At 43.8% G+C, this 15063-nt stretch overlaps 1 protein-coding gene across 1 annotated transcript in view; it reads left to right on the top strand.

The window, feature by feature from the left end:
* MAP3K15 (mitogen-activated protein kinase kinase kinase 15) overlaps positions 1 to 15063 on the top strand; it is a gene marked incomplete at its 5' end in the record, with an annotated part of 147245 nt that overhangs the window by 116990 nt on the left and 15192 nt on the right. Inside the window, 8 exon segments of the mRNA XM_082864190.1 lie at positions 49 to 136; positions 1693 to 1826; positions 4062 to 4128; positions 4132 to 4141; positions 4144 to 4188; positions 6173 to 6240; positions 6244 to 6303; positions 6519 to 6624. Of these exon segments, the coding sequence (XP_082720316.1) occupies positions 49 to 136; positions 1693 to 1826; positions 4062 to 4128; positions 4132 to 4141; positions 4144 to 4188; positions 6173 to 6240; positions 6244 to 6303; positions 6519 to 6624 (578 nt within the window).

The following is a 15063-nucleotide window of genomic DNA, read 5'->3' as shown; positions in this document are numbered from 1 at the left end:
TAGGAGTGATCATAATTAGCGGCATCTTTGTGACATTTGGTGTTCTAGGTTTTGCTCTTTGGTCAAAGAGATGACAACCAATGGAGTGGGCAGTACAGTGGAGCTGGAGGGAGAGACCGATGGGGATACCTTAGAGGTGAGTCACAGAAGACCTAGAACATGGAAAAAGTTATTTATTGTGTCTTTGATGCTTTAAGAAAATGTCCCATTTTTTGTGTGAAAGTTCTTTATGTGTATATTTTAAAATACTCATTAATGAACGAGCTAGCCATCACTATTCATGACTGTCAGAGATTAAATTTAATGCATCTCTATAGAAAAATCTCATTACTTTGGCATCCTATCAACCAGAATGTGTAAGAAAAATTTGACATGGACTAGACTAGAATTCCCTTTTGTGTACAACTGATGGAAAAGCTTTTTCTATGCTAATTAATAATGTTTGTGAAACTACAAGAGAAAGCGTTGGGCAAATAGAAGCAGACTTTTTCATTTATGCCTAAAATGACTTTAGTTATATCTACTTGCATTTAATATATTAAATATGATAATATGAAGAAATTAATATTAATTTCTTAATATTAAGAAAGGGTCACCATAAGCTCTTTTGGACAGCACAGTGGTAGTCCACAGATGACTACACCACTACGCACGTGTTTAAATCTTGCACAGTTATTATGACTTGCCACTAATTCAGGTCCTTGTAATTTAGTGAAATTTTGCTATACTTTCAAGTGGGCTGAAATTAATTCTTTGAGATTTCTTACAGAAAATATCAAAGGGATTCATTTTAATAATTGAGTCAGGTACTCGAATTCTTAGCTTAGAATCAAAGTTTGTTGTAGAAACGAACTGAGTGATGCACTTTGAAGGTGGGAGATAAAAGCCTGTTATGAAGCAGGCGGATGTCTGGTTAAATCAGACAGTGATGAGACCCACTAGTAACCTTAATTGTCGTGAGCATCCCTAGAAGTGGATGGGAAGGGACACGTCCACATGCACACGCGTTCTGTGCACTTCTGTAAGCAGGTATAGGGGGCATAGAAAATAACAGAAAGAATCCCTTGCTGCCTCTGCTTTAAATAAATATTGCTCAGTCTAGAGTTACATTTCTTTTAATCATTGAGAAGAACCAACTGGAATGCAGCTGTACAATTTTTGATGATAAGATTGGGGGAACTTTGCGGTATGTGTTTAATGCTAGGTCTGTACCTCTAAAAGCAGGAGTGGGGCAGCATGTGTACTTTCTATTAAGACAATTTTAGTTTTATTTACCTTCAGTTCTTTTCTGGGCTGTAGAAGGTGGTTGCTTTCCTGGCGAGTTGATAAGGGATCATGTAAGAGGGCACCTAGTTGGGGTACTTGACATGCTTAGAAGCAGTTTTAAATTGCAGCATCAAAGTGAGGGGAGTTCTCCAAAAGGTGAGCCCACTAAGTTACATATGAGCCGTATTTGTAAATTTCTTGCATTCTATTTCATAAAATCATGTTATGAATATATGAGTAACTGACAACTCTACCCCTTAAAAGCAATTATTTAATGAAAAGTATATAACCCAAGAAATGTGACCTGCCTGGTACTCAAATAATGTTATTCATAAATTTTTTAAAAATTGCAGGACAATGTTTGGGCTTTTATGGGGTTTCTCCACCACAAGCTGTGTGCTTTTTTATCTTGTTGCTTTTCCTTAGTATGAGTATGACCACGACGCGAATGGTGAGAGAGTGGTGCTGGGGAAGGGCACATATGGGATCGTGTATGCCGGCAGAGATCTGAGCAATCAAGTGCGAAGAGCCATCAAAGAAATTCCAGAGAGAGACAGCAGGCGAGTCAGGGCGGGCCTTCCACCTTCCACAGTTGCCACCTCCACACCCCAACTCCCGTGCCCGCCACTGATGGTGCATGATGAAAGCATTATGTCATCAAAAAACTTTGTAATTCTCTTCTAATAAGGGTGATCTGCTTTTGTGCTCTGCATATTATAAATAGATGGAGAAAATGGAACAACTTCACTTAGAGGCATGTGGATTGCAGAGTCACGTTTTAAAAGAAGACTGTAGTTTTATTTCCACCCGTCAGGAGGAAATAAAGTTTTACATTTTTACATAGGTGTTTGTTTGCAAATATTTAAAAATATGACTCAGTGTTTTAATTCACATTGTAACAATTTGAAATGGCTATTACTTATTCAGATGTATCATTACAGAAAATTAAATGTGATAAGGAAAAATTTTAGTTTTTTGCTATACAGACTATTTTATTAATACCCTACCCTTCAACCTCACCCATAGATTTTGGACTATTGTTTTTTAAACCACAAGTACTACCAATTTATTTCTCCTACACTTTTTAAGAGTCTAACTAAAGGTTTATTCCTTTTTGAATTCATGCCCCTCCTAATTCTAAACAAGAACGTGTTGACTGTCAAGTGTTTTTGTAGAGAAGCTACATATACAGTAATGGCCACAGTATAAGAAATAATAGCTCTGTGCTCCACCGGCGTGCTCAGACCACATCTGCAGCGTTGCCTTCAGTGCTGGACACTGATGGCTGTGTGCAAATGGCCCTCCATCCAGGTGGTCAGTGAATTATTAAGGATGGATTACAAGTGATTTCTAGCAGCTGTAAGACCCTTTGTCATTCATTCGTTCATTCGTTCACTTGTTCATCTATTCATTTTTAATGGGATTGTGTGTTATGATATTTGAGTTATAAAGCAGGGTCTGAAATGAACTCATCCAACTTCTTCCAAGGCTAAGAAGGTTAAATGACTTCTCCGAGGACATGAAGAAACAAGACTGGGATCCAGCCTCTTGAATTCCCCTTCCAGTATTCTGTCTTATTCTCATGATGGATAAGGCGTTGCAGTTGTTTGTTGGGGGAAAATTGCTGGCTTGAACCACCTCCTTCAATCGGTTGTGTTAGTCGTTCCAGCTCTTCACTGCTCATGGTCGTTCCTGGGATTTTAGAGCTGGAAGGGACCTTAGAGACTGTTTTGTCCCAGTCCCTAAATTTACAGGCTGAAGTTAGGATATTGGGTACCTTCTCTGTGCCAGATTCTGGGCTGGCACTGGAGACTGAAAGGGGAGTAGGATACTGTCCTAATGTTAGGGTGTGCCCAGTTTGGTAGAGCAAAGTGACAAGTGCCATAATACAGAGGTTCACAGAGTGTTTGTAGAGCATAGGAGTGGAATGAATTGCTCTTCTTGGTTGAGTTGTGGCAAGTTTGAGAAAATAAATCATCTTTGAGCCGGCCTTTGAGGGATGAGTAGGAGTTCGTCTGGCAGAAAAGGAGGCCAGAGCATTCTATGCTGAGGGGAAGCAGAGCTGTTAAGCACAGAGTGTACTGAGAGAAGAAAAAATTGTCTGTTGTGACTCGACTGTAGGATGTAGGGCAGTGGGGGGGGGGGGCTCTTGAGATGAGGCAAACATTTTTCAAGATGTAGTCTGACCTGAGTTTGAAAGTCATTGTGTGCCATGTTAAACAATGTGGTCTTTATGTGGACTTTAGGATGGGAAGTGATGTGATGGGGTGTGTGTTTTAGGAAGGGGAAATAGGGTGGCCAGAGGAGAATAGACTGAAGAGGCCAGAGGCTGAGGCTGGGAGGTCCATTAGGTGGCTGTTGCTGTAGTCTGGAATGAGTCTGCGGAATGAGACTAGAAGGCAGCTGAGGACAGAACCTTCTGGAACAGCTCCCTTCATGGGGGAGCAGAGGAAGAGAGGCTGTTGAGAGAGACAAAGGATGGTTGGAGAGTTCAAGCCCTATCGATAACCATAGTAACAGCAGCAGCCATTCACTGGGTACTTGCCGCACACCAGGCACGCCACTGGGTGCCTGAGAAACTTGACACACTTTGGCCCCCGGCAGCCCTGAGTGCTTCGTATTATTATCCCCTGTTGTACAGATGGGAAGCTGAATAGTCTCATGGGAGCCAGGGGAGAGAACATTCCCACAAAGAAGGGATGGCCAGCAGCAGGGCAGGTACTGGTGAGGTGCGCTATATGGACCCCAAGCTCCAGGGATTTGGCAGGTGACACTGGCTTTGTTTTTCTCACCAGTTACTCTCAGCCTCTGCATGAGGAGATCGCCCTGCACAAGAACCTCAAGCACCGCAATATTGTTCAGTAGCTGGGCTCTGTTTCGAGGGCGGCTACATTAAGATATTTATGGAGCAGGTGCCTGGGGGTGAGTAGTCACTGGTCTTCTGGTCTCATACCCTGAAAATCACTGATCAAAATATAATATGAGCATCGTTATTCATCCTGCCGTTAAAAAATGACAGACATTTGAGGTGTGGGAGACTATTTGTTTCCCAGAGGAGTTGGATACAGATTTTCCAGTGTCACATAAACAGTCTGTTCCTGGTCTGGTAATTCAATCATCAAATATTCATTGAGGATCTACTGAGTGCCAGCTGCTGGGCCGAGCACTAGAGACATAGAGATGAATAAAGCATAGTCTCTGGCCTTGAGGCCTTCACAGTTTAGGAGTTGAAATATGCTTTGGAGAAGAGGAAACGGAGGTGTTTTTAAATGACATTGCAAAATAACACGTTGGCAGTGAAATTGAACACCAGTGCTTTATCCACAAGATCCCCAAAGGCAGACAGTAGAGTGTGAGGGTGGGAGTTCCTCAGGTCTGGAGCCAGCCATCTAGTTTGGTGTTTGTTTGTTTGTTTGTTTGTTTGTTTTTAATATTTATTTATTTGGCTGTGCTGGGTCTTAGTTGCGGCAGGCAGGCTCCTTAGTTGTGGCATGCGTACTCTTAGTTGAGGCATGCATGTGGGATCTAGTTCCCCGACCAGAGATCAAACCCGGGCCCCCTGCATTGGGAGCGCAGAGTCTTTAACCACTGTGCCACTAGGGAAGACCCCAGCCATCTAGTTTGAGCTGGTCCCTCCATCTGCAAGCTGTGTGACCTCAGTTTTCTGACTGAATAAATGAATTTTAAAATTAGATTATTAATAAATACTGTCATAGTTGGAATAGTAATAATTATTGGAGTCATAATGACACTATCTCAGTGGCTTATTGGATGGGGTGAGATAATGTTTGTAAAGCTCTCAAAACGGTGCCAGGCAGAGAGCAAGAACTCGGTAAGTGCTCATTTTAAGAAAATAATGATAAAATTAATAGTAATCGGAATGCAAATATAAAAACTTGAGTTAGAAATCTGTATTCATTCATTCTTTCAACTCATAGTTACTAAGAGCCTGCCGTTACATTAAAAACCTAACTATATGTCTTAAGAGTCAGGCAGTGCGCTAGATTTTGAGGGTTACATTTATGATGACGTACAGTGTCTTCTTCCCTCAGACTGCTCATAGTCTAGCAGAAAATACTGATTTGTGTTCCAGACGTGAGGTCTTGAGGATGACCACGGAGCTGGAGATAGATGTGCACCTCCCCTTTTACAGATGGGGAAACTGAGGCATAGCAGGGTCCTGTGTAAGGGCGACTAGCTGATGCTGAGAGCCTGGACAATAATCTCTGAAACACAGGGTCAGAAGGCAGTGAAGGGAGATTTTCTCTGGCCCCAAAGTTCAATGTTTAATAGTATAATTGGGGTCGGGGCGGGGTGGGTGTTAAGACCGTCCTGACCCTGGGACCTGGCATTAGGAGCTTCTCACAGTGAGGACAGAGAGCCGCAACCTCCTCCGATTCGGCTCCCTGTCTCCCTTAAGGGCCCCTCACTCTGTTCCTGTCCACCTCTGATTTCAGGGTGAGGTAGAAAGCGTGGCTTTGACCCAAGCCCAATGGCTGAGACGCTTGTGCAGCACGTGCAGTGTCAGGCCAGCCCTTCAGAGTTCAGAGAGCACTGTTGCGCTCTCTTCCTGATTCTGTGCAGCTGAACAGAGCTGAGCCCGAAGGTGGCCTGGCTGAGTTTCGGGGGTCACAAGGGGTTCCTTTCCACCCTGCACCTCTGGTCAGGCTGATGTGCTGGTTCACGCCCCGTCCCTTCTCTGACTACGCTGCTTGTGCATCTGGGAAACAGGCAACAGAGAGGGAGGAAGGATGTTGCATTTAGCCCAGATGCAGTGATGTGGGCGCGAGTGCTTACATTAGGTTAGAAACGTCACTTCACTTTATTTCCCTGAACCCTTATAATTGACTCTTCATCGCCCTGATGAGTTTTTTTTTTTTTTTTTTTTTACTGTGTCCATTTCCAGGAAGCGTTTCGGCTCTTTTGCGATCAAAATGGGGGCCGATGAAGGAGCCCACCATCAAGTTCTACACCTAGCAAACCCTGGAAGGCCTCAAGTATCTCCGCGAAAGCCAGATTGTGCACAGAGACATAAAGGTACTTGCTTGTCTGAGCCAATGAGATTTTACTTTGCATCTCAGATCACATGAGCTGCTGGAGTGTCTGCAGGTGGACCGGCTCACGGAGGGGAGAGGATTGAGCAGAGTCTAGTCTTCCTAGAGACACATGACCATTTCTTAAGGTCCAAGTCTATTTTACATTAATTTGTTTAAATCTTTCTTTAAGCATTTGATGTTCTTCCTTTTCTGAAGGGTGATAACGTTCTGGTGAATACCTATAGCGGAGTGGTGAAAATCTCCGATTTCGGCACCTCTAAACGTCTTGCAGGAGTGAATCCATGTACAGAAACTTTTGCCGGTAAGCAGACAGAGCTTGGCGTGGGGTCGCCGTCCTGGGGTTAGGCTTGCTGCAACTGCAGTCCTTTGGAAGTTACTCACCAAGCACCTGTGTGCACGCTGGACAACTGGTAGTTGAAGTGGACGGTGTATTGTCCACAACTTCAAAGTGTTTGAACTCTGTCATAATGATACACTTAGCTATTTGTGGCAACGAGATTGCCTTACTTTCTTCCTTGTCTTCCAAGGTCGAGTAGGTGTTGTGCTCTGCTTGAGGTTTTCCGAGGGTTTCTAATCAGTCAGCAAAGTGGCAGCATCTCTTCTAAGTTAGTAGCACATTATTCAGAATCGTGCGTAATTCTGAATAACAGTATCCCTCAGGCAACTTATTAGAACATTTTATTGGTCTTTTATAAAAATAGCCTGTTACTTTAGGGAGTTCTGGTACCTCGTGCTTTAATATGATTATGTTTCCAAGAGAGGCTGATTCTTTTAGGGTGTTCTAAGATGGGTTTGGTATTCTGAGTGGGTTTGAGCAATTGAATTTTCTCTTCCATGTGTCAGTGATGGAATCATTTGTGTGTTGAGAGGGACTGGATTCAGAGAGTGGAATAAAACTGCCAGCTAGCTTTCCATGCACACAACCAACGAGTAGAGTGGTGCTCAGAAGCCCCCTATGGCTTTTTGTGATTCCCATTTAAAAGCAAAACAGAAACTTTGATCCTTGGAGAGAAGTACTGATTTTGATTAAGTAAAGGTTTGTGCTCCTCCTAGGGTGTAATGAAAGCATCACAAAGATCTTGCCTGATGGAATTATGAAGCAGCGCTTATCATATTATAGCTCCGATGTAAGTTATAAAAGACAGATGATTTTTTTCTATCCCTATAACACCAAACTAGAGAGTGGACAGACTTGCCTTTACTTTTGGTGAATAATGTCTCAGCTTTGAAAGACTTTTCTTCAACAAGACAGTTGTTGTTATGTCAGCCACTGGACGCCCACAGTAGAGACTCGTTCTCTATCTAAAGAGAACTTTGATGCATCAGAAATGACTTCTCAGTTGTAACACCAAAGGAGGTACATGCACCTCAAAATGGGGAACTATTACACCAAAGACCCCACCGGGATCTCCCAAAGAGTGTATTGAATTTTCACTCATTGTTTCTGATATAAATATATATATCTCAACATGTATGTATCGGTGAGTATGTATGTATGACTGGCATATTTTTTTACTAGCCTAATTAAAAATGACTTCTGTCCTTCTCTTTGGAAGCCACCAATTAGCTTAGCAATATGTAGCAAGAGGGGCTCTGATATGGTAAGGAGTTATTTCAAGACATAAAACCCCCAACAATTTATCTCATAATTACCATCCCCAAGGAGAAGAAAAAATCATAAAGAAAACGCATGTATAATTCATCATTGCGTATCACATTTTCCCAAGTAATTGGCTTGAGGAGGCATGAATTTTGCATTGCAAAATAATGCAGGGGTGTTTGGGGGATAATAAAGAAGGGGTGTCATTTGGGGTAGGAAATTCCCCTGCATATAATTACTCTTTGCAAAACAGAGCGGTTCTGTAAAGAAATCTCAGCTGCTGGTGCCACACTCCGACTGGGTGCGGGTGGACACAGTGGGGCGTTTCCACGCAAATGCCCGGAGGCTTTTGGAGCCTGGAAGGAGAGACAAAGGCTTCAGACAACTTCCTGGCCCGAAGTCCTCCCCTCCTGTGTTCCTCTGAAGGCTTTTCACCATAGGTGTAAACCAGCTAGAACAGGAGGAAGGGCCATTACGGCCAGGGTCAGCCCCCTTTGCTTTTGGTTTTGCAACAGCTTTATTGAGGTTTAACTCACATATCGTAACATGTACCCATTTAAAGTGCACATTTCAATGGTATCTGGTCAATTTTCCAAGTTGTGCAGCTCTCGCCGCAATCCAATTTTTGAACATTTCTGTCACCCCCAAAAGGTGCCACCTTGCAGTCAACCCCCATGCCCACCCCCAGCCCCAGGCAACCACCGACCCACTGTCTGTATAGATATTCCTGCTCTGGAGATTTCTTATAAACGGAACGATACAATATGTGGTCCCTTGTATCCAGCTTCCCACACTTAACATAATCTTTCCGAGGTTCACCTGTGCTATATATAGTGCATATCGGTACTTCATTCCTTTTCTGGCTGAATAGTATTCCATTGTATGGATAGACCACATTTTGTTTATCCATCTACCAGTTAATGGTCATTTGGATTGTTTCCCCTTTTTGACTATAGTGGATGATGACGCCGTGAACATTCACATACGAGCTTCTGTGTGGAGATACGTTTCCATCGCTCTCCGGTAGATACCCAGGAATGGAACTCGGGACAGGAACTCTTTTCTGATCTGTGGCTGTGAACAGCTTTGGTTCAAATTCTGGCTCAACCACTTGCTAGCCGTGTGGCCTTGGGCATATCACTTAAGCTCTCTGCGTCTCCGTTTCTTCATAAGTATATAAAACAGAGATGCTCATAATACCCACTTCAGAGGGTTTTTATGTGGATTAAACTAGTTAATATTGATGAAGTGCTTTAACCAGTACCTGGCTCATAGCAAGTGCAACTGAAGTCTGCATTAGTGAACTAAATACTAATTTGCACTGGTCATTCAAGCTGGCAGGAGCCTTTGAGAGAATCGAGTTTATGTGCATAACTAACATGTTGAGCCTGTCGGACTCAAAAGGTGTAATTTTTATTTTTATTTTTGTCTCCCACGCCTGCTCAGGGCAATGGTCCTTTCCCGTGACTCTTCCAGCCACACTTAGATAACAAAGAGAATTTTTTTTTAATTTTATCAATCCCTATTTCTTTTTTTAAAATTTTTATTGGATTATAGTTGCTTTACAATGTTGGATTCGTTTGTACTGTACAGCAAAGTGAATCAGCTATATATATACGTATATCCCCTCTTTTTTGGATTTCCTTCTCATTTAGGTCACCACAGAGAACTGAATAGAGTCCCCTGTGCTATACAGTAGATTCTCATTAGTTATCTATTTTATACATAGTATCAATAGTGTATATATGTCAATCCCAATCTCCCAATTCATCCCACCCCGCCCCTTTCCCCCTTGGTATCATTACGTTTGTTCTCTATGTCTGTGTCTCTATTTCTGCTTTGTAAATAAGATCGTCTATGCCAATTTTTTCAGATTCCTCATATATGCTTTAATATACGATATTTGTTTTTCTCTTTCTGACTTACTTCACTCTGTATGACAGTCTCTAGCTCCATCCATGTCTCTGCAAATGGCACAGTTTTGTTCCTTCTTCTGGCTGAGTAATATTGCATTGTATATATGTACCAAATCTTTATCCATTCCTCCGTCAGTGGACATTTAGGTTGCTTCCATGACCTGGCTACCGTAAATAGTGCTGCAGTGAACATTGGGGTGCATGTGTCTTTTGAATTATGGTTTTCTCTGGGTGTATGCCTAGTAGTGGTATTGCTGGGTCATATGGTAGTTCTATTTTTAGTTTTTAAAGGAACCTCCATACTGTTTTCCATAGTGGCTGTATCAATTTACATTCCTACCAACAGTGAAAAGTGTTCCCTTTTCTCCACACCCTCTCCAGCATTTATTGTTTGTAGACTTCTTGATGATGGCCATTCTGACCGGTGTGAGGTGATACCTCATTGTAGTTTTGATTTGCATTTCTCTAATGATTAGTGATGTTGAGCATCTTTTCATGTGTTTGTTGGCCATCTGTATGTCGTCTTTGGAGAAACAAAGAGAAAGTCTTAATGACACTTTGAGAAGCAAACGAAGTCTGAATCCAGTCATTGAAAGGGTTCCGGCAGATATACAGGCGTGCCTTGTTTAATTGCGCTTTGCTTTGTTGTGCTTCGCAGATACTGCATTTTTTTTTTTTTTTTTTTTTTTTACAAATTGGTTTGTGGCAATCCTGCGTTGTTAGATGATGGTGAGCATCTTTTTAGCAATAAAGTATTATTTATTTAGTTGTACCGGCTCTTAGTTGTGGCAGGCGGGCTCCCTCATTGCAGCTCACGGGCTCCTTAGTTGCAGCTCATCAGCTCAGTTGTGGCTTGCCAGCTCCTTCGTTGTGGCACGCAGACTCCTTAGTTGTGGCATGTGAATTCTTAGTTGCGGCATGCACGTGGGATCTAGTTCCCTGACTAGGGATCGAACCCAGGCCCCCTGCATTGGGAACACAGAGGCTTATCCACTGCGCCACCAGGGAAGTCCCTAGAAATAAAGTATTATTTAATTTAGGTCTGTACGTTGTTTTTTTAGGTATAATGCTACTGCACACTTAATAGACCACAGTATAGTGTGAACATAACTTTTACATGCACTAGGAAACCGGAAAACTCCAGACTCATTTTATTGCCATATTCGCTTTATTATGGTGGTCTAGAACTGAACCTGCAGTATCTCCGGGCTCTGCCTGTACTCATCCACACGCTCGTCCTCATTTAAAGGGTGGACTCCTCTCCCCGTCCCCACTGGTCGGGGTGTCAGTCTTTGCTCCCTCCCTCACCTCTTTCCCTCCTCACCAGATGTGGACAGGAGAGGAGAGGGGCAGAAAGTTGTCACCTGACTAGCACTGTTCTAAGCTGGCTTCCTGTGCTCTGGGTCTGGCTGATGGTTGCTATTAACTCTTTGCTGCCGGACCCCTCTGAATATAACTCCCGTGTCCGGGACAGGGGCCTCTCCTTTGGCTGACTACACCTTGCTTCCTCACCCTGGTCTCTTACCCTGCACATTATAACTACCCCTCCATCTTTTTCTACTGAGGGAACCAGGCCTGGAAGGCTGTCTTTGGGCAGGATTCCCTTTAAAAAAGACCCTGTGGCGTAGTGGTTAAGAATCCGCCTGCCAATGCAGGGGACACGGGTTCGAGCCCTGGTCTGGGAAGATCCTACATGCCGCAGAGCAACTAAGCCCGTGCGCCACAACTACTGAGCCTGCACTCTAGAGCCCGTGAGCCACAACTACTGAGCCCGCGTGCCACAACTACTGAAGCCTGCGCACCTGGAGCCTGTGCTCTGCACCAAGAGAAGCCACCGCAGTGAGAAGCCCGCACACCTCAAGGAAGAGTATTCCCCTCTCGCCGCAACTAGAGAAAGCCCGCACGCAGCAACAAAGACCCAACCCAGCCAAAAATAAATAAATAGATAGATAGACAGACAGGCAGGCAGACTGACCCTAAAGCGGGGAACTCTCTGGTGGTCCAGTGGTTAGGACTCTGCACTTTCACTGCCAAGGGCCCGGGTTCAATCCCTGGTTGGAGAACTAAGATCCCGCAAGCCGCATGGCCAAAAAAACCCAAAAAACAAACAAGAGCCTAAAGCAATATTTCTACAACGGGTTTTGCATCTGGTGTCCCTTTTTTACCCACTGTCAAGAGGGTGCGGTGATATTCCCAGACCATATGGTCCCCACTCTGCTGCTGTCAGCTGCTTTTGCTCCCATGGGAACCAGTCCTCTGTGCAGCTTCTTTGCAGGGAACACATACATATGGAGCTCTGAGTGGGCCCAGTGAGGAGCCCTCACAGGCTCTGGGTTGGGAGGAAGTGGTGGCCCCTCCCTCCAGACCCATCCCTTGGGCAGGACAACTGGGGTGACCCTGGGGGCATGGAAAGCTGCACGTTACTTCTCTTTTTGCTACTTTATTAATATTAAATGTGGAAACTTTGGGCTCTAACACTGTCTCAAGGGGACTGTAGAAGGTGCAAACATGTGTGGCCTCCTTTCAAGTGCACTTATCCTGGGTGGATGTTGAGTTGCTTGAGTCGCCATGGGCCCACACGCTTCTGGGGACAGCTCCTCCCCAACGCCTGTAATGAGAGAGGGTACACCTCCCAGCGCAGGCTCTGCTCTCTCACCCCTTTTAACCCTTGATCTGGGTGGGAGGCCCCTGGGCTGGGGGCCCACGGCTTGTGTAACCAGTTATCTGAGACCGCCGTAGAAACATGCGTCTGTGGTCCCTCTCTCACCCCTTGTCTTGGTATCCAGATCATATCTTGGCCCCTCAGTCGAAACTCCTAAATTATCGTCCCGTGTCATGTCTTGTCTTTGCTGATAATTTGAAAATCCTTCTTGGGCCATTGTCCAGGAGCCCCCAATGGATTTCATGTCCCAAGGGGACTGGGTTGATGCCTGTGGGTCTCCTGATCACCTTGTCCTGAACTCTGCACCACTGCACCCGTGTAGATACCTGAGGGACCATAGGAAACCCCTAAGAGAGCCAGATTTAAGGCGAGCAACATTTCCAGGATCTCTCCATTCATTTGCTCCCCCACCTCCATGGCATCTTCACTTGGTTTTCTCCACAGAAGCCAGTCTTTGGTACAGCTGATGTACACCCACAACGTGCACGCTGCCCCGGGTTGGCCCCTTGACTCTTGGAAATAGTTGTGGGGATCTGTCTCTCATCGTTGGCTGCTTGCTGTGACTGGATGGTTTCCCTATGAATACAGTAGTAAATAAAATGGAGCACCAGTTTGCTATTACTGCCCTGGGCCTAATACGGAAAGAAAGTTATATGGAAGGAAGTCACATTATGGCTTTGGAAGTTCTTGCATCAGCTGCTCTTAATCAGGCAGCTTTTTCTTCAGTTGTGCTTCTCTTGGATCCATTACTTAGATCAGGGATGTCATGGTGTGTAGCTCCAACTTCGAAGACAGAAGACCTGGGCTTTAGCTTGAATGAATTCCCTAGCTTCTCTGAGCCTTGGTTTCCCCATATGTAAAATGGGAGCAACAGTACATCATACCTCTTCTGCCCGTGCTTATGGAGTTGTGAGAGTCAGATGGACAGTGCTACATGGAGCTGCTTGGTAAGCCATTGAGTGCCAATTGAAAGTCACATGTTGTGGCCAGAAGCCTCCAAGATGGCCCCCAGTGATCCTCACCTCCTGGTATTCACAGCCTTGTTTGTATTCCCTTCCTGTTGAACACTGCCCGGACTTAGTGACTTGCTTCTAATGAATAGATTAGGACAGAGTGGTGGTGTGTGACCTGGAGGCTAGGTCAGAAAAGGCAATGTGGCTTTCCTCTTGCTTTCTCTTGGATTACACACTCTGGGGGAAGCCGTATTTTAAGCAGCCTTATGGAGGATCCCATGTGGTGAGAAAACAAAGGCTCTTCCCAACCCCGCTGTGAGCTTGGAAGTGAATCCTCCAGCCCCAGTCTAGCCTTCAGATGACTGCAGCCCCAGCCAACAACTTGGCTGCAGTCTAATGAAAGACCCTGGGCCAGATCTACCCGGCCCAGCTGTTACATAACCAGCCCTACATTCCAATCATTAGAAACTGTGTGAGATCATAACTGTTGTTTTAAACTGCTAACGTTTGGGGTAATTTATTAATTTTTTTCCTAGCATGCAATAAGTTACTTTTTTTTTATTGGAGTATAGTTTATTTACAATGTTGTGTTAGTTCCACCTGTACAGCAAAGTGAATCAGTTATACATATATCCACTCTTTCTTTAGATTCTTTTCCCATATAGGCCATTACAGAGTACTGAATAGAGTTCCCTGTGCTGTACAGTAGGTCCTTATTAGTTATCCATTTTATATATAGTAGTATGTATATGTCGATCCCAATCTCCCAATTTATTCCTCTCCCCCTTATCCCCTGGCAACCATAAGTTTGTTTTCTACATCTGTGACTCTACTTCTGTTTTGGTTCATTTGTACCCTTATTTTAAACTCTGCATATAAGCAATATCATATGATATTTGTCTTTCTCTGTCTGACTTAACTTCACTCAGTATGACAATCTCTGTGTCCATCCATGTTGCTGCAAATGGCATTATTTTGTTCTTCTTTATGGCTGAGTAATATTCCATTGTATATATGTACCAAATATTCTTTATCCATTCCTCTGTTGATGGACATTTAGGTTACTTCCATGTCCTGACTATTGTAAATAGTGCTGCAGTGAACATTGGGGTGCATGTATCTTTTCGAATTATGGTTTTCTCTGGGTATATGCCCTGGAGTGGGATTGCTGGGTCATACGGTAGTTCTATTTTTAGTTTTTTAAGGAATCTCCATACTGTTCTCTATAGTGGCTATACCAATGTACATTCCTACCAACAGTGCAAAAGGGTTCCCTTTTCTCCACACCCTCTCCAGCATTTATTGTTTGTAGACTTCTTGATGATGGCCATTCTGACCGGTGTGAGGTGATACCTCATTGTAGTTTTGATTTGCATTTCTCTAATGATTAGTGATGTTGAGCATCTTTTCATGTGTTTGTTGGCCATTTGTGTGTCTTCTTTGGAGAAATGTCAATTTAGATCTTATGCCCATTTTTTGATTGGGTTGTTTGTTTTTTTGATATTGAGCTGCATGAGCTGTTTGTACATTTTGGAGATTAATCCCTTGTTGGTCGCTTCATTTGCAAATATTTTCTCCCATTCTGAGGGTTGTCTTTTTGTTTTGTTTA

Source organism: Leucopleurus acutus (assembly GCF_964270905.1).
Source record: "Leucopleurus acutus genome assembly, chromosome: X".
Classification (NCBI taxonomy): domain Eukaryota; kingdom Metazoa; phylum Chordata; class Mammalia; order Artiodactyla; family Delphinidae; genus Leucopleurus; species Leucopleurus acutus.
The sequence above is the reverse complement of the archived record's forward strand: the minus strand, read 5'-3'. Positions and strand labels throughout refer to the sequence as shown.